Here is a 22,454-nt window from a genome sequence, read left to right on the forward strand (position 1 = left end):
GCGCTCCTAATTGTCAACGGAAAACCTGAAGTTGCTCGCTCTAGAATTTAAATCTCAGATAGATGAGTATTTCGCATGTTTACATACATGTATTGGGCATCTTATATGGTACAGAAGAATGATTGTGTGTTGCTAGAACGAACCAACAAGATGGTATTATTGTTTTGCCTGATTACTTGTCACCAATGTTGAAGAATTAATAAAAATTACGCAGTGCCTTTATTTAGAAGACTGTATGAATACATGTACACGTTGCAGCAAATCGCCACGGAGTAAAGGTAAATGTTGAAAAAATTTTAAACCATCGACGCCGATATTTTATGTGCAACATATTCCCGGCTTGCAACGGCATTCGGCGCGTATGTAGACTTAGTTTTTACCAGTTTTTAGACATAATTTCACTTGTTTTTTCGGGAAAAGAAATAATAGATTTACGTATCTACGAGTAATGGATAATTTATTCGCATTTAGAGTGGACCGTAGAGAGAAATAATTTCGACCAAATTGGAACTACAGAAGCTAAGGTATCAGCAATTCGAGAAAAAGTTTAACAACTAGAACTTTGAATATGGTTAAACTCTAGTATTTCTCATGTGATTCCTATGCTTTCGGGTTTATTTTCTCACGATAGAAATCTCCAGAGATTTCCGGAAAAGTATTTCACAAACGGTTGTCCTCAGTGTAGATGCAAATAGATTTGTGTGAATACAGTACAAGTGTTTGTCAACAATCACATGTGCGTGTTATAACCGTCCTATGATGTAAAATTTTGGAATGTTTTTGAAAAAATTTGTGGAGATCTAGTCAGCGGTCAAAAGAATCCCAAAAACAATAAAACCTGATCAAAATCACAAGAGTTTAGTCATTTTGAACTTACTAATTTTACAATCGTTTTTTAAATCGTTGATATCTCTGCTCGTGATATTGAATTTTGGTCAAATTATTTTCTATCACGTAGAAAAGATGCTGTTTCAGTTATATACAATATCATTTGCATAAATAACATAACTAGACGTTTTTTAACCGGTTCTTCCTCCTACCTAAAATTTTGATTCGATCGGTACAACTCATTCATGTAACAATGTATGTTAACGAAAGATTATTACGTTGCACCTTAGGGAATGTCTGAAATTTAGTAAACCATGACAAACAAAACATACACATATTTTAAAGAGTTGACTCTTTCAAAGTCATTTTAAAATTGCACAGTAATGATATTTTCCTTGATGTTTTGTTATATTAGCGTTACTAACTTCAGCCTCATCTCATATTGTGAACCCGTTTTTGTTAAGTCTTTAGAAGAATTGACATATTTCTTACTTCATCCATTAACTGTAGTTGAAGGAAAATATTGTTGTCAGTTTTAATTCTCACATGAGCGTTCCAAAATCATGTAATTTATCAAACCTTTGAAATAATGTGTGATCTTTTAAGATTAGGTTGAAACGCTTATTACAATGTATCGACACTAGTGAATAAACTGTTAGTCTCGAAAATACAATAATTTTTTATTATTCCTCTCCTGATCTAGATCAAGATGGCAGACTTCGATCCAGACAACTGTGTCAAATTATTCAAACTCGATGACAGCCAAACCTCAGATTCAACAGACCCAGAGAGTGTCGTCATCATTCCTCTCAGGGATCAGAATATTTTTTCAACAAGTGTCGACGCGCATAGCAGAGATTGTGAAGTTAAAACAGACAGCTGCGCTTTTCCCGAAGATTGTGTCAGTATTTTACTCAAGTTCCGAATGGAATTAGAAGAATTATTCAACGATTGTGGCGATATTTTGGGCATAGCCGCTGTTCTATGGGAAGATATTTCATGCCGACTTTTCGACAGGGGTTTCCCGGTTACGGGCAAACAATGCTCGGCCAAATGGGATGCTCTTTACTCAGAGTATGTAAACCTTACTCAAATCGACGATGAAAACGAGCTGTCGAAATCAGCGTTATTCGCCGCATTTGAGGATTTCTATAAACTCAGGTCCAAATACGTGGATTCAAAAATATTGGAAGATGTGACTGAGTACTTGAGCACGAGATCCAATTCTAGTCCAACTTCTAGTAATACTGTTGCCCCAGCAAAGAATAATTCTGATAACGAGGCAGCGGTGAAAGTTAAGACTAAAAAGACAAGTCTTGAATTTGAAGAAGATTTTTCAGTTACGAGTTGTGAGGATGATCCTAATTACCAAATGTTGACCGAGTCGATCGATGTAGCTGAGAAAATTCTAGACAAAAACATCAAAGACTCAGAGATACAAAGGAAAATGGCAAAACCTGATAAGAGACCATCCAAAGCTCACAGTAATGTGAGGAAACGGAAGTTGAGTTCGGAAGATTCATCATGGAGGTATGGTGACAATTTGAACCACATGAGTAGCGAAGCTAACGAAGCTAAGGCTGAAAACACAGACTCAGATGTTGGAAGTACATTCATATCGTCTTTGCATGAAAAGAATAATTGCAAGAAGGCCAAAATCCCAACCAGAGACGAGAGTTTATGTAGTAATCAAGCGACTATTCGCTATCCCTGGAACGTTGATTCGACACAGTGTTTGGTCGACCTGAGATTGCTCATCGAAAGTGACAAGCAAAAAAAACAGAGTATACTAAAACTCTACAGAGGCATAAACAAGTTTATCAGCCAGAAGATGTTTCGGCATGGATACCAAGTGTCGGGCACAGATTGTAAACGAAAATGGGACCAGTTGATGAGACAGTACAGCAAAGAAGCAAAAACCGCATTAAAAAAGATCTCAGATAATCAAAAGCTCGACACGGTGGGCGAATACTTTTGGCAAATGGATAGAGTTTTGAAAAAATCAGGGCTTGATAAATCGAAAAAAAGGCCTGATGAAGCGGCGGAATTTTTCTGGAACGATGAATCGGTCAGAACTCTGATCGGCATAAGAATTCCTATGGAAGACGCCTTTGCCATGTTCAAGAGATACATTATCTTGTGGCAATACGTCGCATCACAGATGCAGAAGTACAACTTTTCACCGACTTACAGCGAGTGTTCACTCAAATGGATGGAACTCTGCGAATGCTACGAAATTTGTCTGAAGTCTATAAGCGGCGGATATGTTAAAAAAGACAAAGTCGATTGGGACTATTTCGAAGACATGCACAACGGATTCGAAATGAACACTCAGAGTACCAAAACGATAATAAACTACCCGATGATGAACGTTAGTGTGGAAAATCAGAAATCGACGCCGAATGAATTCAAAGAGAAACTCGTCGATAATTTAACTCCTTCTAGACTGCATGACAGTCCAGCTAAAATTGAAACTGACAGTGGTTTTCAAGAGTTGGAAGGTGTAGAGGATGGTCGAGAAATTATAGGCAGGAACGAAACTATATGCACAGAAAACACGACATTGTCAAAACAGAAAAGAGAAGGAGATCAAGATTTGTCTGTAATTTGTGTTGCGGGTAAAATTCCGGAACATGAGTTTCAGCTATATACGACAGTTATCAAGGAGAACTTGAAAAGACAAGAAATCCCAACGGAAATTCAAGAGACGGAATTTTTGAGCCCGTTCAGTGAGCACGAAAAGCATTTTGAGAACAATTGGAGAGCCTCTACAGTCCCAGATTCCAGGACGCAGAAGGTGCTTACTGGTTTTGCCGCTGAGAGGTCGAAATCGTGTAAGGAATGCACAAGTCTTGTCGACGGAGAAGAGAGAATAATGCTGTGGTCAAAAGAGGCCACATTGTCGCTGCTGAAGTTGAAGCTCGACAAGGCAATGCAATTCCATTGTCTGCCCATCGACGACCTAATTTTATGGAAGGATATCGCCTTTGCGATGCAGAGACGTGGTTACAATTTTTGTTATGAGGCTTGTGCGTCTCACTGGGGTCACTTGAAGGCCGTTTACAATAGGGATCGTCAGAAGATTGGCCACATGATCTGCTCAGAGGACGGAGAAGTGGCGAAACCGAACAAATCGGAGAACGTTTGTGACCACAGAACGAGGATTAAATTCGTGTGGAATGAAGAGATGACTAAAATGCTGGTCAAACTACGATTCTCTAAAGAAATTAGAGTTCTGAGAAAATATGGCAAGCTGATCGCCGACGAGATGAATGCTGCTGGTTATCAAGTCACGTCGGCGGAGTGCAGTAGGAAATTTGCCAGCCTGTGTCACACGTACAAGAAATTACTGCGTCGAAAAGAGTCTGGAGAAATTGTCAAGTGGCAGCATTTCCAGCTGATGGATAAGTACTTCAACACTTCAGGAGGTTCGAATTCTGAAACAAAAAACAGAGATTCGTCATTTTTGTGGACGCCTGACAGCGTTGAAAGGCTGATCAAACTCAAAGCGTTGATCAAGGATTCTGCTCAACAATCGATCGACGATCGATCGCTGCCGATTTGGAGAAAATTAGCGGAAACAATGAAGGTGGAAGGATTCAAGGTGACACAGAAAGAATGCGCTGAGCAATGGAACTTCTTGACCAAAATCTACTGGAAAATCAAGAAAGGAGTCGAGAATGATAGCCACCTGGTCGTCGGCGAATGTTTCAAACTGATGGACAGATACATGAGCAAACTCGATGCGACAAATGGCGAAAGATATTTTGGGAGCAACGAAATTAACAATGACATAGATCAGCCTGTCGACTTCAGTATTGCAAAGAAGAAAGAGATACAGGACGAAGAATGTGAACACATTGAGATGATAAATGTGGACAGCGAAATTTTCAAGGATGGGAGGGAAACTTGTTTTGAAGTAGGGCGGGTCTCTCCAAATTCACAACCTATCGATCAATCAGCTGTGATGAATTTAAGCCTGACATCAATCGTTTCGCCATCTTTGAACTGCGATTCAAGTTCTTCTTTGGATAAAAGTGACAGTTTGGCTGGAAAAGATGGGTCGGGAAATTCCGGCATTGATTCTTTTCACGTCACCAGCAATTGCAAGGAGAGAGAAGATACGCTGGACTCTAAGATATCCAAGGAATGTGCCCAACTAACGTACCCCGAATGTCTGGCGGCAAAAATTCAGAATCCTTGTGCTTACGAAAGTGGAAATTCTTTACACAATGAAAATTCTGTTATTCAGGGGACTTCAGTAAACCTCAGCTGCCTTGAAAGAAGCAGGAAAAATCTTTCTTACTGCGTAGAAAATATGACGGAAAACAATTCGAACAGAGAAAACGCGGAGGTGGAAATTTTGCGCAAACAAGAAGTGTGTAGCAAAATACTTCATGCCAAAAAACCTTGGAACAATCAGCCAAAACCTGATATAGTATTGGATGAGCTGTGCTTTTCAGCTTCTTTTGAAAAGAATTTTATACCTATGGAAAACAAGTCTGTTGGTTCGATCGAAAATAATAAAGAGGTACAGGACGAACTAATTAAAAAATCGAGCGATGCTGATGCAGAGATATTGCACAATAGTTTTAGAAAGATATTGCCGATAAAAAGATCACACACCGATCAGGTGGATGAGACTGATTCGTTACCGACTAAGAAATTCATCTTCAGTCACTCCGATATGTAGTCTGAAAACAAAGGACTGAGTAATATTTAAGTTTTGGGCCAAAGCAAACAGTGGGTGAAATCTAAGTACAAGGTATTGATCATAACGGAAATACTGTTCGTTTGACGATCAATTCTGTGTCACAATAACAAAAAAAAGAAAGGAAAAAGTGAGTTCTTCTCACTTCTGCATTGATTTAAAATCTTTTGGAAATAAGAACTGATTATTAAGTTTCAGTCAAGGTTTCATCCCGTGATCGATACCGTGTTATTAATATTAAATATATCTAAGCAATATGATGATACTTAAAGATATCAATATTTTTATACTGTAACAATACCATGTAAACATATCAGTTATATTCGTACTGAAGTTCCTAATCTTGATGTAAACATGCCAAAGATTATCAAGAAGAAATTATATATTCAATTTTTGTTTTTTTTTCTCTTACAATGGTAATCTGATTTTTTGTTACACTGCTTCTCTCTTCTCATTCTTCTTCGGGTAATCTTGACGGTAATTATTTTTATATCATATAAGCTACCCGCATACAATAAGTATATGCGTACATTATTTAAAATGATTGCATTGGTTTAATTGCTCTGTTATCAGTTATGGTTATCATTTTTTTAAATATTTTCTCAATGTGAATGCAATTGTATTACCAAAGTGGGTATTTCCGAAACAGGTATTATCAGATGATAAAATGTGTGTTTTTAAGTTTTGTGTTTTTTTTTATTTACAAAGCAGTAATTCAGCTGCGTAATAACAAATTACATACAATGTGTTTCGTTTGAGTTGATCGGTTAATCGTACATTCACCAAATTAGAGATTCATATTCTTTATAATTGCAAAGTATGCATTTCGATTAACATCTTTTCAACGAATTATACAGCGCACAATCTCAAAGATAAATATCGTAACAAATGTAACCTAAGACCAAACTGTGGTGTGAAGAGTTTTTTTTTTCTTAATGTTCTTGTCACAGGCTAATTAAAATCTATATTTGTATTTAAGTGTGGTAAATGTACGATTAATACACATATATAAAGATAAATGATATTAATTGCCGTATTGTTTTCAAAATAAATAATATAATATTATATAATATAAATCTATCAAAAAACAATTCATTTTTGTACTAAGATGTATATGTTATCTACAATAAATTATCTCTATAGCCACCTTAATTCTTTGCCTCACATTTATACAATACGTTTTATTTAATATTTTTTTTTTTTCTTCAACAAACAGTGTCCCATCCTTAATCAGTTACTGACTAACTCAACATAATAATAATTATTATTATTATTACTATACTATTATTTATATCATTATTACACAGATATTGAGCTCCAAGTCTCGGAATATAAATAATATACTGATTTAATAAGGATTAAGTATCCTCTGAAAGAATTTCAGAAGTATTACAGTATCATACAATTGAATTATAGGTACCGTTTTTCAAAACTAGATCAAGTCTGGAAAATTAACAATTGATCTTTAATTGAAAGTGATTCTGCTTGATTTATATAAAATCGACTTAAGTAATTTTCACCAGTTATGAAATTGCTTCAGACACAATCACCTATTGAAAAAAAGTATTGAAAATTTAATTTATCGTCTGATATTTGAAGATTTTTACTGAGAATTTACTGCAAATAGAAGTATTGATTTCTGGATTTGTCTTTATTAGCTTTCGTTTGCAAAAATATAATCTAATATTGAATTATCTATGTTAGACAGCTAATTCATTGTTAAGGAACAACCAAAGGAACCGTTATTTAATTAACAAGCTCTGCAACTATATCATTGAGCATGCGAAAACAAAGAAAGCTAATTCTGCTTATTTTAATTCATTATATTCGCAGAATGTAGAAAACAATGTCTTCCATTTGCACAAATTGTCTATAAAAATAAAAAATAAATTAGTCGGCTGATTGCATTCAATGTTGAAAATTATAAATAAATATACTATAGTATATAGTGATTATTGAAATAAATTTTAGAAAATTTATGCTTCGTAGTATAATAATAATACTAGGTGTGTGTATATATTTATACGTGGACAAGATTATTGTCTATATATATGTATATATGTATGCATGTATATTTTTACCTATATACGTTTTGCTTAAAAGTATTTTTAATGCTTTTCTATCACTTGATTATTATTGTTATTAATATTATTAATATTATCGTCTAGAAAAACGCTCCAGTGAAAACTGTTTGCAACTTCAAGTGGACAGAAAATTGCTTGTATTTATAGTCCGGAGACGACTTTATAGTTAAATTAATCACGATTTGTTATTAAATAACCTCGTGCCGGGTATTGCATTGAAAATATTCATGGGGAAAAGAATTCAAAGGCATTAATGTGAATAATGTCGGCAGATAAATTTGGGGGGACTCGATGAAAACAGGAGAAACATCGATCAATCTACTGAGATAAGTTCAAATTTGAGGAGAAAATTTTCGTCAACCCTTAGTGCAATTGGTGATGAATCAGCCAATGACGATATGTTCACAAAATTTAGGACTGGTTTCAATTTCCATATTTTTAATCGAAAAAAGGCAAATAAAAATGATAAAACTGTTGTGCATCATTAATGTCCTCAAAAGCCTTTAGGAGTCACTTGATTTTGCGAATGCAATCGTATGTAATAATCGAAATCGCTCAAAACGTCAAGATTTCAATTTGCATTACGGCTTTTCCAAGTGAAATGAAAGTCCAAGTGAATATTTCTCTTAATTTAGAATGCCGATAGTTCGCGAAAAGTTTAATTTTCATACCAAAGCACAGATCCGATATTGTAAAACTCATCAAGATATTTTCAGTTAGAAATTGAAGCAAGGTATTATTAAGAAAGTAATATTTCTGTACAAATTAAAGTTGGGGTAAAAAATGCCGTGGATTTGGAGAAAATATGGTAAGTTTCAAAAGATGTTTCGTTGACAATTCATTTTTAAAAATTTTCAAACATTGAACTAGACGTTCGAAAAATTTAACAAAACACTGAAACATACCTTGAGGGATATTAAAACTTGGTATGGGAAACAAATGCCTTAAGAATTAGCTGAAAAATTTTTTTAAATATCAGATAATACAACTTGTGATTGAAAAAGCAAATAGTTTGATTTTTCTTATTACGAGTTTGTGTAAAAATGATTGCACTTCTTGCCATTCGCATAATTTACAATTGAACGGTTATTGATTACACGTTAAATTTCAGTTGGAAGATTAATTTTGATACCATTTGAACCGAGTAAAACCAACGGCTTGAAGGTAATTTTAATTTATGATTACGAAGCGATCATAAACGAAGAATCAAGGAACATCGAAGTGATAATAATGATAATATGTGATCCCAATCAGGTGGTGTTTGCAAATGAAAATAGATCAAGTGTGTAAAAATAAGTTCTCCGTGCTTGATTTGCGGGTAAAAAAAAAAAGGAAACAACTTCTAATAATAGTAACTGCTACATAGTTATACAGCATCTCGGTTCATACAGCGTATTTCATAATCAAGCAAATCCCCAATTACTTTTTTCTATGCATATCGTATTTACTATATATTTATAAGTAATAATGGTATTGCGTAATACTTGGTGTCAGCTGTTTATTCATTATCGTGAATTAGCAAACGTCACGTTCACATTATAGTATGTGTATAATACTAATTATGTATTGATAACTACGTAGTTTGTTTTTGTTTTTTTGTATCGCTCACGATTCACTTATCATCAAAAATCTGTAAAAAAATTTTCGCTGGAATAATGATTGGTCAAGCGACAACACTTCAACAATTTCATTAAATCATAGGTACATATCTTAAATTCTAAATTGGCAATATGGCCAATAACTAGCTCAAGACGCGTCCAAACTGGTCCGTCGACTCATTTCAATATCAATTAGATGTAAGTCTTAAGACTAGGTACTCGGAGCATGTAGAAATTTCATGGCTTGATAAACACTGCGAAGAAAAATTTGTAAAATTTCATAATCGTACTGTGTAACTCATTTTGCATATTTTTTACCCCCATTAGAATGAATATTTTTGTAAACTACTCTACCGAAATTCTTCGAAATTCTATTTGTATTCTATCAAAGATTGTAAAATCTTTTATTAGTAATTTTGAACAGCTGAGAAACTGACTTTTCGAAACAATAAATTGATACCTAATTTCTCTTTTTTTGTCAATAAAATATATCTGCGCGATATATTATTAACCCTAGTCATTTACATCTATGGAAACTTCCACACTACTTACACGGGGGGTTACACAAATCCCAGCCAACTTTGGAATGTTATTACTGTACGCAACATTACGTTACAACTTGAACAAAATTCTGAGAGTAACAATTCAGAAATAGAGTCCAATCTTAGTTTCAGAAAAAAACGATGAAGGATGTGGGAGAAATTTTGAAAGCAAAAAAGTAAAAAAATATGCAACACATGCGTGGGGTCTTTGAGACCCAAAATTTTTTTCAATCGTTCTTCATTTTACTTGCGCAAGCAACCCCGATTCAAGCACGCTGACTTTAAAATTGTATGTAAAAGTCGGTTCTGGAGTCAACTGGACTCCAAGCCAGTGACTAAGGTTAAATATCAACTTTTCAAGCCTCAGTTAATGAATTATGAACATTTAAGGCTAAGCTATAAGGTTGTTTTCAGTAAGTGAGGAATACGCGATCGAGTCCAAAAAATCGTTGATCTGTGACTCGCGAATTGAGTAAGCTGTAGTATTCAGAATCACAATTCGGTCATTATTTTATCTTCCATATATGTACTTTATTAAGGGGGTATATTATACGAGTAGTCGGCTGAAAAGTGAGTGAATTCTGAGAATTTATTCCTTAATGAGCAATAATTCAATGCGATTGATTTGTTTTTTTTTTTTGTTCAAAAGTATGCAAATTGAGCTTGGTTTCCCATTTTTTTTTTTTTTTTTTTTTTTGTTTCTGTAATCTATTAATAGGAAGTATTGTTATTGACAATAACGTTAACCATTCCACTTACCGACATATTTTCTGGTGTCCAAGGTATCTCAAGAGCGACTTGAGGTACGTTGAAATAGTTAACCCTTTTGAATGCCCACATTACGTTCTTTTTTATTGCCAAAATAGTGATAGTTGGATGTTGAAATTCGATTTTCAGTCCAAAATTTACGATTTTTTTTACTCGATTAACAGAAAAAATGTGATGATAAAAACAAATGGGCCGTAAAAAAAAGGATAAACCATCCAAGAATACTGTCTTTAAAGAAGTAAATTGGTTCAGCGATTTTCGAGATATCGTGGGCATTGCCAAACATGTCTAAGTTGGCGAAAGGGTTGAAGTCATAGTCAATATCAATGTTTCCTGTTTATTGATTTTACTCGGAAAAATGTCTAAGCGAAGCTTGGTCTAATAACTTTTGAATAAATCAAACCCCAATCGAATTGAACCGTTTTCTTGTCGAGATATAAATGCCCAAAACTCTATCACTTTTTTCTTTCAAGTGTTGATGCATAACTTTCGACGCTGTTCTTGTTAGTCGAACTTTCAATGCTTCATAACTTGGCGTGAGATTTTTGCAAATCTTGACTCATGATTTTAAAATTCCCGTTTTTGGCAACGTGGCGCTGCCGGCATTTCAAAAAGCACGCTTAATACGTGCGAGTGAAAATTTCTAACACACTAGGTTCAATCTAGCGTGTTAGTCGCCTATTTCACATAGTTTCTTGACTGTTTACCGACTGACAGCTGCGTGATGTTTTCCTGCTAATTGGCTCTAAGTAGGCTGCTGGCGCCCAGCCTTCTAAGCCAGTGCTGATTAGCTTGACAAACCACCATCCTGCGCAACCGACCTTAAGCAGTTCCAAACTATCCCCTTCATGCATCGTCACCTCTGATTCACCAACCGCGCAGTAATCGGCTAGAGCTATGTATCTACCTCCCTAGAACAATTTTGAAACAGAAAATAATGAACCAATAAAAAATGTCAAATAATGTTGAAAATCACCTATTTTATTTCAGAGCAATTACTCAATACTCAATTATCCGCTGATAGCTTTTCAACGTTGTCACATAACATGAGGTGATATCTTTGTTTTTATCGACATTCTAAAAAAAAATTTTCATTGATTAATTTCAATTGTAACGAACAATTCATGTCGAAGTTTCATGAGTTTTGGGAATTAGTTCGTTTGCGAGTAAATTGAATACAAAACTCGCCGCAGTCCAAAAAGCTCCTCCATTATAAACATACATGTGGTATTCGAAAGATTCGTAACTTTGGCATAAGATTTTACAATACTCGTTACACATGCTGTGATATTCTCGAAAATTTTATCACCATTTTTAAGTCATTCACTTTTTTTGTTAGCCTGCTGGTTGAACAAGTTTTTTCGACTGTAAAATGATTTAACTTTTTGGTTAAAATCATTTCCTGTTGTGCTTAGATTGAATTTTACTGTTGAATCGACCGAATTATAAGAATAAATGTATTGCACAATGATATGAACCTTGTTAAAACGCATTGCCCTTGAATCCTTGAAATTTATATCTCATTCCTGTTTTGTCATTTATATATCGATAATTCACAGAGACATTCTTAAGATGATAACTGTCTAAAATTAAACTCTGCAAAATATAAAATTTAGCAATATAAACAGTTTCGCAACTCTTAACAACTCGTAGATTCAAACAAACAAATATTGTCTGGAGGAAAAGAAGGTAAAATGTTTCCCTGTCGAAACTATCTAACAATAAGTAAATATAATCTATTTGATTGTAGCTCACTTCAGTTCAACTGATTCGTAACAGGTTTGCTTAAAATTTTGATTGCAGACTGAATGTTGTAGTAATTTATAACTATCCTGCAAATGAACTGTTGAGAATCCGAAGTATTTCAATAGCAAATTGTTATATTAGAGGGCAATCTACTTACCGGAGTAAGCCCAGGATTTTCACTAAAAGTGTCTTCGTCATCCGTGTTACTGTTTTCTGAACTCCAACCAACATCGTCATCTGTGTTTTGGGGCAAATCCATCGGATGTGTAATCACGCTGTTGCCGTCGACTGACAATGTACGCAATGATCCAGACACGCTACTTTGAGCTTCCCATGATATAGTTTGACGCAAAGGTCTAAATAATGGAATAACAGTGATTGAAACTATAGCACTTGCATAATGCCTTAAAATAGACTATATTTTCAGAAAAGGAAAACCAGAGCATCATCTGCGCATGATATAAAGTGGATTTTCCAAATCTCTGAGACAGGAAGCGTTAAATTAAGAATTACCAAAAATAATCGATTTTCGATTAAATCGAATATTTTTTCCCGATTAATGGAGTATAATCGATTATTTTTCAAAATCGATTAATAGAACGACTCGATCATTTTTCCTCACAATCGGTTTATGTTTTTTGCTCTCAATAATAATGCAATACAATATAAATTTATGCAATTAAAGTATCAATTATCATCATTTTCTTACTTATTAAGTATCTATTCGGCATAATAAGTGAAAAATAAACAAATATTTTCACCCGAAATTGAAAAATACTTGCAATGAAACTATAAATTATCAGAAATCTTTTCTGCTATTAAGACTACATACTGAAATTTACGAAATTTTAGTTTGCCATGCTCCGTTTAAAAAAAAAAAACGAAATAATTGATTCATTTCTACCGATTCAATCGAGTCATCTTCGATTATTTTTTTGGACTTCATTAATGGATGAATCAATTATTTTTATCTTCGTGGCCATTCCTATGTTGAATTATTGACTGAAAAATTAACTCTGTTCTAATCTAGAGTATTTCTTCATAAATCTATTCAAGCTATTTCCCATGTCACTTGCCAGAAATTTTTTTTTTTTTGCCTTTAAATTCGAAAACATATTTTACAGACAACAAGGATATCAACGAGACCTGTTTTTTAATGACTTTAAGCTAACTTATCTTCAGACATTTTGTTACGTTTAACATGATTTCCATTTCCATTTTTTTATTGCAATAAAATTTTTTTCACTAAATTGAAAACTTTACGTAGCATCGAGAGCTATTCTTATTAGAAAATTGAATACTCACTTGTGATTGGATTTGCCAAGTGCTGTATTCTGCTTCCCCTTCAATTCTGCGAGTTGTGACATCAGGACGCCTTTTATCTGTCTCACCCAAGCTTGTTTGACATCGATACTTGGGGCTTGAATGGTGTGCACTTCGGCACGGCCTTGTAGCCAGATTTCAAACCTTCTCGCGTCGCCTTTCACCGATTCTGTCAAGCCGATCTGTGACATCTACGTTTTGAAGGACGAAAATAAATGAATCAAGCGTATAGATATCGCTGCAGCAAAATATTTAAGAACTTATGGGTCGTGTGAACCAAAACTGAGGAAAAGAGAAAAAACCGTTTTACTAATTTTCAGCAGTCTTATTTGCGCTAATGATAGTGAATACAAATAAAACAAGATCCTCCTTACCATGTGATAGAATTGAATCTTATTGTTAGCAAATTTGATGACCACAGGCTAAGAAATGCACATTGAAAAAAAAAAATACAGTCTTCTAAGTAGTGTTCAAACCGCTTCAACTTTGATGTTTTTAATATGATTTCAATAATTTCGAGCTCTTTTTTTTCGGTGACCAGATCTCCAGTAATTGTAGGAACACTTCTGAAGAAATGTAACATAATGTTGTGTGTTAACACATAACACATAATCTGTACAGTTTTAACGTGCAAATGTAATTGTTGACGAACATCTGTTGTGCTGTACTTACGCACAACTTTTTTTTTTTCTTTCTTAAGCCATCAGGTATAGGTCTGAATGACCATGTCCCAAACACAGCTATTTTTACGCACTCTGGAAGTTATGTTTGTTACATTTTTTACATACAACCTCTAAAAGTCTCTATGCTGAACATGATGAGCCCAAAGACCTTAAAATCGGATGACAAACACCAGAGTTTGATCATTTTAAACGTTCTAATTATAAAAGCGTTTCTAAAATTCCTAATATTTTACCTTGTGTTATTTAAACTTACTCAGATCCATTTTTGTAACGTATATTAAAGATGTTGTTTCACTTGTGTTCACTATCGTACACGCACAAATTACATACAGTCCAAAATAAGGAACTTGCATGTTTTTTAATTTTAATTTTATTCGAAAGTAGAATGAAAAATAATGAATTCCCCAAGACAGTATTTTTTTACGAGCCATATTAACGCTAGAAAATAATTTTTTGTCCTCTCAATTTTCTCGGCAAATTTGAATCGGCAGCCATTGTGCTGGACCCCACTATCAGCGCCGCCAGGTGTCGCGTTCGGGAACTATGCTCGGCTGTAAACACTGTCTGCTTCGAGCAAGCCGGAATCCTAACTTTATTATAGACCATGTAAATGTAGTTTGCATCGCACCAATCCTTCCGTTTTAATACATTATTTGGCACTCGGATAAATATCTTTTCTGGAGTTGAACTAGTTGTATTTTTACAAGATGGTACAAAACAATAGATGTACCAATCTAAATTTGGTTGCGGAGCTGATGGATCCATAGTTGCCTTTGTATTTTAACCAAACTAATAGTTATTTACAGAGATAAATACAATTTTGACAACGCCAACTATGCTTCAGAGCTTCAAATATTAATATTGCAGGTTAGGATTCCGGCTTGCTCGAAGCAGACGGTGTTTACAGCCGAGCATAGTGCCCGAACGTGTCACCTGGCGGCGCTGATAGTGGGGTCCAGCAAAATGGTTGCCGGTTCAAATTTACCAAGAAAAATTAGTGTAAAAGAAAAAATTATTGCAGCGTTAATGTTGCTCGAAAAAAGAAACTATCTTGGGAAATTCATTATTTTTCATCCTACTTTCGAGTCCAATAGAGGAATATAGAGATTTCAGATGCATGTAGGTTCCCTATTCTTCAGACAATTTTTTCCTTTTTTCCTAACTTTTTGATTAACAGTATGACCACTCATTCAAGCATCAGATAAGAAACCACTGTTAAAAAATACGAATTTGCAATAACTACCTTGAGATATCTTTTGAAGTGATATGTTGCCTTATTGTGGGCCTGAGGTTTACTGTGTTTGCAAAATATGAAAGCTTTTTCGTACAGAAAAATGTGCCTCTGAGAAGGTTTTAATCGGAGGAGTCGTTCTCTTTTGCTGCTACTCCACACGCTGAACGAACCTTGCATCAAAAGTTCACCCTGCACGCCCAAATCTCCCTGAAAAAATCAAGCCGTCAGACATACTCTAAGGCACACATTTTCAAGTCCTTGGTGTTTTGACGCCATTTGTCGCTTCACCATGGCTCACGAAAACCAGTTAAAAAATTGTGATACACAGTTTGTACGTTTTTTTTTTGTTATGTTCATTTGTTATGAAAATTATTATTCTCCAACCCAAATATCACTGGTGATCTAACCATCTGATCATAAACTAGGATAGTAAATATATTTTCAAGAGTTATACTTCCAAAATATCGAACTCAATCTTTTCCTCGTCAACATCGCTCTCAAAGATTACAGTAATAAGAACAAAAAAACACTAGTAAAATTTTTCAACTATGGCATTACTTTTGGATTCACTTTTGTACCGTTTGACTTGCAATTCAAAAACAGTTTCATACGGTAAACACCGTCCAAGAAAGTGGTTTTAAGATGATTTTAGCATATATGTATATCATTTTCTGGAGGTAGAAACATAACTGATACATCTGCTGAAGATAAAATTGTCTGAGAGATGATTGTGTAAGAAATTACGCAAAGTAAGTCGATTTGTTGATACGTACTCCAAACCCGGTGATTGCTATTTGGTGCATGCTATCATTGACGCATTTTAGAACAACGAGCATACAATCCAGAGCTTCTTGAAGTTGGGTGGAGCAGGATTGATCCTCTGTGTACTTCAGCAAATCCTTCAAAAGCAGTTGATATTTGGTAATGCGCTGAACAGGCTTGAGCAAGTACGCAGCCAAGGGTAGCTTGTGACCAAGTCTCTGTTGACAGGCGGCCAAAAATTGTGGCTCGCTTTGAATTTGTTCTCTTAGCCTCTCCGACCGGGGAATATTTTGGCAATAGTAGCTGTAGAGTCTGAAGAATATCTCACGCTGAACGGAAATAAATATGAATTGGCAAAAGAAAGTTCTGACTTAGAGACATAATTATCTAATAATGAAAAAATCTGCAGTTGAAATGATCTTACTATTTGAAAATTAAGTTTACTTCGAGATGAAACGGTTGGACAATCTAAATTAAAAGGTAGAAATAGAGAAAATACTGTTTCAAAAATATCAAGTCACTTTGGTTGCACGAATGATAGTGAACACAAATGAAATGACACCCATGATATGGATGAAAAACGAATTTAAGCAAACTTTAATGACACAAGCTGAGATATCGATCATTTGAAAAAGTTTGTTTTACAATTATTACGTTAAAAATTATTAAACTCTGGGATTTAAAATCCAATTCTAAAGTTTCTAGCTTTATTTTGTTCTCCATAAACACCCCTAGAAGTTGCCAAAAACAAATTTCACAAACAGTTATCCCCAAAGTGGATAAAAACAGATTTGAGTAAGAACCGTACAACAAAGGCTCATCAACAATGACATTTACACTGCATAAGGGCTATTCCACGTCAACCGGATCAGTCATCTCTCAGATATTTTTTTAATTTGGCATGTGGATTGTGTAGGGGGAGTTAGATTTTTGTGCCAAAGCGCGAATCTCATAATGCAAAATTATATTTTTTATTAACAATAACAAATTAGACTCCCATTTTTTTAAAAAATTCATAACTTTGGCAAAAAATTAGATACAATATATTTTTTTTTTCAAATTACGCGGAAAGCTCCATAGAATTTAAAAAAAAATACGAAATGGTAAAAAAAAGTTGTTATCAATTGTTTATTTAACAATTAATTTTTCAAAGATTTTTAAAACAGTGACTGACACGATCAAAAAATTTTTTTAAAATTCTGACATGTTCCTTGAACTGTACTACAACCTGTGAATTAATTCCAGAGAGTGTTTTTCTTCGTTTTCGCGTAAAAAATCATTAAAGGTGTCGATGCGCATGAAATTGCGGCGCGCCGAGTCTCTACGTAATGGCGGGCGGCCAGTTGCCGTCCACCGCTACCCCGCGGTGGCGTCGCAGCGTTATTTTAGTCATTTTCACGATGTAGGACATGATTGAAGAATCTGAAAAAAATACTGTACCTTCACAAGGCCTGCTCAAAGCGATAAGTGAAGTTTCAACAATGTGTTTTTCACGGTTTTTTTTATTACAGAGATTCAAAATAACGGTTACACACCATGAGAGTGCACATAAATGATAATAATTACATAACTTGCTACTTATTTTAAAATAAAAACACATTGTTGAAACTTCACTTATCGCTTTGAGCAGGCCTTGTGAAGGTACAGTATTTTTTTCAGATTCTTCAATCATGTCCTACATCGTGAAAATGACTCCAAAATAACGCGGCGACGCCGCGACGCCACCGCAGGGTAGCGGTGGACGGCAACCGGCCGCTCGCCATTACGTAGAGACTCGGCGCGCCGCAATTTCATGCGCATCGACACCTTTAATGATTTTTTACTCGAAAACGAAGAAAAACACCCCTCTGGAATTAATTCACAGGTTGTAGTACAGTTCAAGGAACATGTCAGATTTTTAAAAAAATTTTTTGATCGTGTCAGTCACTGTTTTAAAAATCTTTGAACAATTAATTGTTAAATAAACAATTGATAACAACTTGTTTTTACCATTTCGTATTTTTTTTTAAATTCTATGGAGCTTTCCGCGTAATTTGGAAAAAAAAATATATTGTATCTAATTTTTTGCCAAAGTTATGAACTTTTGAAAAAAATGGGAGTCTAATTTGTTATTGTTAATAAAAAATCGAATTTTGCATTATGAGATTCGCGCTTTGGCACAAAAATCTAACTCCTCCCACACAATCCACATGCCAAATTAAAAAAATATCTGAGAGATGACTGATCCGGTTGACGCGGAATAGCCCATAACTGCACTGCAATGTGAAATTTCTTGAAGATGATGCACACAATTTTTGAGGACCCTGTGATGGCGTGATTCGAGTACAAAAATATTAAAACTAGAGAAGAAGAGTAGAATTCAATCATTTTGAACGTTCTAATTATGAAATCTTATCTCAAATTGTTGATATTTTACCTTGTGTTAATCAAATTTGCCTGGATTCACTTCTATTATACAGTAACGAACTTGTTTTACTTCTATTCACTGTCGTTTGCGTAAATAAAATTGTTGGATTTTTTATTTTCCGAACTGTTAATTCAGATTTTCCAACCAACTTATCCGTCAAGATAATTCCCAATCAGTATATCTGCCTTGCAGCTACTTAATTCAACTACATTCAAAAATATCTTTACATCACACAGAAGAGTAACTGACCCTCTGCACAAAACAAAGTGCGACGAGTTCTGTGTTCGAAATACAGTTTTCGAGATCCTTGAGGAAAGTTTCTCCGTGAAAAAGGTAAATGTCTTCCAAATTTCCGAACAATACATCAGCTTTTCCAACCAGAGCGGCGGGGACCAGATGCTCCATTAATTCATTTGTCATTTCTATCTTGTATCCTTTAATTATCGAGCCAAGTTCCGCCACGTAAATGCGTTCCGTCTCGATTAGCTCGGCCAAAACGTGGCCTCGTTTCAATCGCAGAGCTTCAAAGTCACGGGGTTCCCCGTCCGGTGACACAGCTTCTCCTTCGATCGGGCTCATTTCCATCTGCGAAGACAATTATTACATACAATATGATCGTTTCTCTGTGAAATCGGTTACACAAATCTATTTGTCATACTTTCGGCATGGTGTTCGCTTTTTTCAGAACCCTGCTCGGCTTCACCATTTGAGGAGGAGGCTGAATTGGTCTAGCTGGCTCAGGCGTCACAGTTTGAATAGGTCTGGTCGGTTTTACGAGCTGTTGTTTCAGCGCGACAATCCTTTTATCGCACATCAACTGAACGTCGTCTATTCTTTGCAATACCTATAAATATTACAGTTCTCATATATTTTTATTTATGTTCATAAATCTTTATTATCGTTGATATAGAAAATTAACTTGACTTTTATTTCTCTTAATTTCTTTCTTTCTACAATATCCTCCAAGACGCTGTCCAATTGGAAGCCAAAAATTCGCAACTTATTGTTTGTCAGTTGATGTGTTCGAGTTTTCCAATCAATGTTGTTTATCAAACCAATTTTTGCTACATATTAACATTTTATGTTTTATGTAGAACATAATAGTACAAAATGAATGTCGAAAACGATGGCTGTGTTCAATAAAAAAATTAGTACAAATTAGTTTTTGGCAAAGTATCGCCAAAAAAGTCGACTATAAATTCAATATGATTAATCTTTGCAGAATAAAATGTATGTGCTAACTTTTTTTTTTGATAATCGTACGATTTCAACGTGTAAATATGTAAAAAAGAATTCTAGAAATATTTCTTTATTCCATCACGATCCTTTCTTGCACGTTTCTTGAATGCAATTAAAATTTTCAGGAAGTAGAAACGTATTGAATCCTTTTTTGTGTAAACGGAATGAAACATATTCTCAATTTGTCGATCGCATTATGAACGATGAGTTGTGGTAGAATAATAAGAGCGAGTCTGTATAAAATTATTGTTTATGTGAGACAAAAAACAGTAATGTCAGTTTTTTACGCAACAAGGCATTTTCAGGAAATTCTAAAGATAGTGGTATTCTAATTCAAAACTTTTCTCACGTCTCTGGTCGGTTTTAAATTTTGTTATTCTATAAATACTCTGCATAGAACGGTGAATTTTTTTCACTTTGCTCACTAACAATCAACCTTCTTCAGAAAAATATATCATTCACAATAATAGATGGGTATAAATGACATGATATAAGTCTAAAGAGGGGTTGCACTCTAAAATTGGCCCTACTTCATATTGGGCGTAGAAAGCTATCGATTTACTTTCTGGCTATGTTCTTTGATAGAAAGGACCACCTGAAACTGGTAATTAATTCGATCATATCTAGGCTATTTGCAAAATGTGTATTTTTTCAAAAATAAAGACATCGAAAATGTAATGCGATTGATGGTTCGAAACCGTCTCTAAACATGTGAAATAATCTGTTACTTTTAATTTTCAAAATTGTAGGAGACGAATTGTTGAAGAATTTTTTTTTTTTTGGAAAAAACTTCTTTCGGCAAACATAGCCAGAAAATAAATCTACAGTTCTCTAGGATCGTTATTGTATAGTATCAGTTTTAGTGTGCAGCCCCTTCAGAGATAAGTTTAGTTTTTCAAATCAACAGACGTGCGAACAACATCTTGACGTCGTTTGAGGTGATGAAATCAAAAAAAAAAAAAAAACCAACCTGTGTTACAAGTGCTTTGGTTTCCGGGGTTATAGAATCTTGAAATATGCATCGGGGATGTTGAAATTCTGCTGCTGAATCGATAAGCTGCTGTAGATTTTGTAGAGCCTCTTCGGGTGCGGTTGTTGCGTTGGTTTGAGACGCCAATAATTCTATGCCACGAGTGCACCATGTATTTGCCTGTCCAAGAAAATCAACTCATGCTTGGTATAAACTTATTTCACTGTAAGATACAGTAATTCATTTTTCAATTTTGGTCTTATTTTTCAGAATTCCGGGAATTTATATTTCGACAATCAATCATTCAATTCGATTATTGTCGGTTTTTTTTTTTAAGGTGTGTAGATCGAGATCCATTGCCAATTATATCCATTAGAATAAATAAATAGGAAATATTGTTATTAACAATAACATGAACAATTTTTGTTCGGTGAAGTGTTTTGCAGTTTTCACGACATCTCAGAAATAACTGAACTAAGTCACCCCAAACTGCTAAACAGTGTTGATGGATATCCTATCCTATTTGCCACGATTCAAGTTTCTTTTTTTCCATTTCTAATCAAAATAGCGACCGTTACAAGTTAAATTACGATTTTTCGTCCAAAATTCGTTTTAAGCAGCGAAAAAATACGATCATTAACTGGTTAACTAGTACGAGTTTTTCCAGTTTTCGTGCCAAAACTGGTAGCCACAAACAACCGACCTAATTACACCAAAATTAGTGACCAGGGTTTTTTTGGGTACCTGATTGCATTTAAGAACTTACTTTTTGAATTTGCCACCTCCTGGGGATGCAAATAGGGGTGAGTCGGGATAAATTTTAATTTTTTTTTTTTTTTTTATGAATTTTCTGATTATATTCAAATTTGAAACTTGGTGTACCTGTAAAGGTTTTTGGGGTCGCCTATTCCATTGCGACAGGCATTTTTTAAATCTGCCACCACCTGAGGGTGAATAATGATCCTCAGCGTATCAAGACTAATCACATATTTACTGTACTCTTTATTTTATTTTGATATCAGGTTGGCATTGATGAGATAAGGCTGGTTAGTTGGCTAGTTTCATTGTTAGTTTTAATTATGGCCTTAGGTATCCAGTTTTATTTAATTTATAGCTGAGTTTTTATTAAGTTGTTCTCATTTTTCTTTTCTTTTATTCTCCAATCTTGGATTCGTAGTCAGCGACCCAAAAAATTCATATGTGATGATTTTCAGATTAACTACCTAATTTTACAAAAATTTCAACCACTGCCGTTCTTGGATCCTCCATTTTGCAATTCTTCAATTCTGATAATGGATTCGTTATCAAAAGCCCCGAAAACCCCCGAATGATTATTTCGAGATTAAATGCTTAGTTTTACAAAAATTTCAAGTATTGCCAGCGCCATTTGAATCCTCCATTTTGCAATTGTTCAATTCTGATAATGGATTCATCATCACCGACCCTAAAAACCCCAGAGTAGACAAGTTTCAAAGGACTTATTCCACTTCTTGAGGTTTTGGTACAGTCATACTGAGGCCTAGTTTTAATTACCGGTTATTCAAAGCTACCATTTTGAA

General features: G+C 34.6%; 2 protein-coding genes across 8 annotated transcripts in view; one reads left to right on the forward strand and one right to left on the reverse strand.

The window, feature by feature from the left end:
• Positions 1-82: 82 nt before the first annotated feature.
• Positions 83-6,615, forward strand: LOC124220564 (uncharacterized). 3 transcript variants are annotated; one of them, XM_046629668.2, is made up of 2 exons: positions 83-278; positions 1,532-6,615. In XM_046629668.2, exon 2 carries the CDS (start codon positions 1,538-1,540, stop codon positions 5,519-5,521), a length of 3,984 nt encoding a protein of 1,327 aa, XP_046485624.1. In that variant the 5' UTR covers positions 83-278; positions 1,532-1,537; the 3' UTR covers positions 5,522-6,615. The 3 variants fall into 3 exon arrangements, with proteins under 3 accessions (XP_046485624.1, XP_046485623.1, XP_046485625.1); XM_046629667.2 differs by lacking the exon at positions 83-278 and adding an exon at positions 311-359; XM_046629669.2 differs by lacking the exon at positions 83-278 and adding an exon at positions 442-524.
• LOC124220566 (guanine nucleotide exchange factor DBS) overlaps positions 6,214-22,454 on the reverse strand; it is a 48,000-nt gene continuing 31,759 nt past the window's right edge. For all 5 annotated transcript variants that reach the window (XM_046629674.2, XM_069136163.1, XM_069136162.1 and 2 more), the window contains 8 exons: positions 20,896-21,075; positions 19,345-19,530; positions 18,936-19,271; positions 16,291-16,608; positions 15,527-15,724; positions 13,583-13,791; positions 12,435-12,633; positions 6,214-11,442 (listed from right to left, as the gene is read on the reverse strand). In XM_046629674.2, coding sequence (XP_046485630.1) covers positions 11,215-11,442; positions 12,435-12,633; positions 13,583-13,791; positions 15,527-15,724; positions 16,291-16,608; positions 18,936-19,271; positions 19,345-19,530; positions 20,896-21,075 — 1,854 coding nt within the window. In that variant the 3' untranslated portion in view covers positions 6,214-11,214. The remainder of the gene's footprint in view (positions 11,443-12,434; positions 12,634-13,582; positions 13,792-15,526; positions 15,725-16,290; positions 16,609-18,935; positions 19,272-19,344; positions 19,531-20,895; positions 21,076-22,454) is intronic.

This window comes from Neodiprion pinetum, chromosome 5 (genome assembly GCF_021155775.2).
Source record: "Neodiprion pinetum isolate iyNeoPine1 chromosome 5, iyNeoPine1.2, whole genome shotgun sequence".
In the NCBI taxonomy this organism is placed as follows: Eukaryota; Metazoa; Arthropoda; class Insecta; order Hymenoptera; family Diprionidae; genus Neodiprion; species Neodiprion pinetum.